This window comes from Mya arenaria, chromosome 10 (assembly GCF_026914265.1).
Source record: "Mya arenaria isolate MELC-2E11 chromosome 10, ASM2691426v1".
NCBI classification, from domain to species: Eukaryota; Metazoa; Mollusca; class Bivalvia; order Myida; family Myidae; genus Mya; species Mya arenaria.
The window spans coordinates 32,784,593-32,787,984 of NC_069131.1; the positions used below are offsets into that span (position 1 = coordinate 32,784,593).

Consider the following 3,392-nt stretch of genomic DNA (forward strand, 5'->3'; position numbering starts at 1 on the left):
GGTTGGCATCTATACCACGAGACAAGTCTAAGCTTTGTGTCAGGATTACATCAATATTTATATTGATGCTACACTTATAGGTAGAACATTACCTGCATTCATTCATTGTCCGTCAAAGTGCCGCGCAACAAGCCTTGTTTATTCATTTATGATTGCTATTTTAGAGTCAATACAAGTATCTTCACCACGCGTTGGTCCATACATTGACTCTTGATTGTTTGACAATAAGAAGAGAACATTTCAGTGAATATATGGAGAAATCAAGCAAACAGGAGATACAGAAGCAATTTGAGGTAAGATTATTTTCAAAATATTGAATGTGAATACAATGCATCAAATTATATACAATGCATTATCATAATTCAAACATAATGTTGCATTCGGAATATACTTTAGAAAATGCAATTGAGTCATGAGAACAAGTCGGATAAAGAACTACAAGCTATTGCAATGAATCGTTTGATGACAAAGAAGAACATGAAACATTCGGATGTACCAGGTACAACTAGTGTTTCGACAGCACTTTTATCTATCTTTGAAGTATACTTTTTACATCCCATTCAATTATGCAAAGAATAAAACACAGTCATAGATAGTTAATTTGATAGTCTTTTCTATAAATTCAGATAAAAATTTTGAAACTCTAATAATTCGCGATTAACATGTTTTGATTTATTATTTATTTATCAAGCTTTGTTTTTTGTAGTTTTCATAATATTTAAATGATTTATATTTTTTTGTTTCTGTGTATTGAAAGGTGATTCCAACGAACCGCAATTTAATCTGGTTCTGAGAACAAGCGAGTCTGATTGCATCAATGCGATACACATCAACGTAAGCGAATGATTTGCATTAAAAAAAGATGCAATGTACAAGTTTGCTTTATTACTATATGTTAGTTATCCAGTCCATTGGCTTTAGAATTATACTACAATGTAAAGTATAGAGACAATCCCATAAATAACAGCTAAATCATACAGGTATAAAGGCTCAAGAAAAGGTCTATAAAACTAAACGAGAAAAAAGCAAAACCTATAATGAAATTTTGACACATCTCTTTTTCAGAGTTTAAAAACAGAACACCGCTTCTTGGTTGCGCAAACACCTCTGCCGGACGCAGTTGCTGATTTCATTGCATTTGCTGTTCAAGAAAACTGTTCATGTATCATTAATATGGAGGCACAGTTGGAAAAGCATCAGGTAAAAATGGACTGGGCAGATATTTTACTAGAGTACAATGAACTTCGGTTGGTACTTTTGCAATAACCCTTAGGTGGAGTTTACAATGAGTTTTTATTTTATATTATTACTACCTTTATACAAAACATGACGTAGCCAGAGGCGGATCCATTAATTGACTTGCGCCCCTCCCTTAGTACTGAAATAAATTTGGTTGAACGTTTTGAAAGGGTGGTATATGGGTCCTCCCCCAAGCAAATTTTAGCAATTTCTATTCTGAAATGGTGCATTTTATTTTGGGCGTATGCTATTACTTTTCGTCTCCTATATTGAAATAAAAAATATTAACTTGGACGATTTAAGGTTGTGCTTCCCCCAGAATCTGCTAGCGGTAGCATTATGGGATAGCATCTTTAGATATTGTATTAGGCCTAGGAATCATTTGTATGGCAAAAAAAAAATTCTTTTTTTTATTGAAATTTTGGAAAAACACGTAGTTTGTTGTATGAACAAATGAACAACAATAAAAACAACAGCAAACATCACCGCAAACAACAGTAACAACCAATTATTCATTGGCGGAGTGGCTTAGCAAACGTTGTCTATATATAGAATGTTTTCATTGGAATATAGATCAAGAGAGATGTGACAATTCCACACTATGACTATTTGGACTGGGATACGAAACACAATGTTCCTATGTCGGCACAACACTTTGTTGACTTCATCAAAGAGGTTGAAGACGTATCCAAAGCATCTCTCTTGAAGGGACCGATACTGTTGCACTGTCTGTACGTTGAAATTTTGCTTTAGCTTCCATACGTCTTAAATTTCGCCTTAGTGGAATTATTATCAATGCCTTCGTAGCTTCGTTATCTCTGAAATAAAAGCTTTAATAACAAAAACCTATGGATATTGCATAAATCGAATCTCTTGTTTGTGTGGTAAGATAATTACTAATCCCATCTATGCAATAAAGGAACATTGTACAGATATTGAAATGCATACATTTAAAGAGATAAAAAAAGCATTTGGTGTTACTTTCTAAGATTATTTTCCTGACATGATATAAACTTTTTGTGATAGAAATGGGGCTGGAAAAAGCGGCCTTTTTTGTGTGGTCTCGACATTACTTGAACAATTGAATGAAGATAATGAGGTCAGTGTGGTCAATGCCGTGCAGAAAGTCAGAGCTAGAAGACCACTCGCTATTCCAAATAAGGTAAATATAAAAAACTTCTTCAAACAAATGGTTCATAGTGCATGATGAATTAATCTGCTTGGTAGTTGGTTTGTATTACAATGATACAATTAAAACCACAGCGACAAACGAAGCAGGAAGATAATTATTGATGAGTCTATTAAGAGGGGTTCAGGGTTTAGCATACACTGAATAAGAATCACAATTAAGCTATACTTGTTCTATATGAATGATCATGAATCATATAAATATTAAATGAACAATAATAAAGAGTTTATTTCACTTTACCTTTTTCGTCCTACATGTATGTGATATATAACTTAATATCTGCACTTAAAGTTTTCAACGGCATATTTGGTAGTATTTATGCCAAAGTAACCATTAAATTGTTTAATAAAATGTAACTTTGTCGGTTCAAAGTCATGACGTGCTGTTTTTAAGACGTTACTAATTCAAATGTATTCTCTCGCTTTTATCTGGTAAAGACTAGATAAAGTCGATCAATATTTAAAAAGTGAAAGTTTTTTTTCATATTTATAATCAGTTGTTCATAACGTAAGATATAATTGCATTGTGTATGTTATCTTTTAGGAACAGTTTTACTTCTGCTACGAGTGTGTTCTCCATTCCGTGAACGCAATGGATAACGCTGTGTATTACAACATGAGGGTATAACCAGAGGGAAATAAACAGGCTGACAAATTCGGAACAATGACACACGTAGGGTTACCTGTGACACGAAAACATAAACGTTTACATTGGATAGTAATGAAAAAAAAGGTATGCTAACATAAAGTGCAACCATGATGACAAGTTTTTCAACGTAACTGTATTGCCATTCTGCTTCACTTTTATGACCTGATAAAAAGAACAGTAGTATTCCATCAACCAAATATCCATAAATCTTTGTGGTGTGAATATTATTGTAATTATTTGCATATAGTAATGCTTTTATTATTTTTACCATATTGCTGAGTGTTTTCATGCTGTTGCTTTTTATGATTCTCTTATC

The 3,392-nt window shown here is 33.0% G+C and overlaps 1 protein-coding gene across 1 annotated transcript; it reads left to right on the top strand.

Moving 5' to 3' along the window:
- The first annotated feature begins 399 nt into the window (after positions 1–399).
- On the top strand, positions 400–3,055 carry LOC128204602 (tyrosine-protein phosphatase non-receptor type 20-like). Its single transcript, XM_052906006.1, has 6 exons — positions 400–499; positions 758–834; positions 1,066–1,200; positions 1,813–1,970; positions 2,266–2,401; positions 2,972–3,055. The coding sequence occupies exons 1-6, from the start codon at positions 400–402 to the stop codon at positions 3,053–3,055; spliced, it is 690 nt and encodes a 229-aa protein (XP_052761966.1).
- Positions 3,056–3,392: the final 337 nt, after the last annotated feature.

Excerpts from the sequence above, each read along its gene's own strand:
- LOC128204602 (XM_052906006.1), top strand. The coding sequence starts at position 400 with ATGCAATTGAGTCATGAGAACAAGTCGGATAAAGAACTACAAGCTATT. Across the intron at positions 835-1,065 it reads TCAATGCGATACACATCAAC|AGTTTAAAAACAGAACACCG; the intron begins GTAAGCGAATGA and ends TCTCTTTTTCAG. Across the intron at positions 1,971-2,265 it reads CCGATACTGTTGCACTGTCT|AAATGGGGCTGGAAAAAGCG; the intron begins GTACGTTGAAAT and ends TTTTTGTGATAG.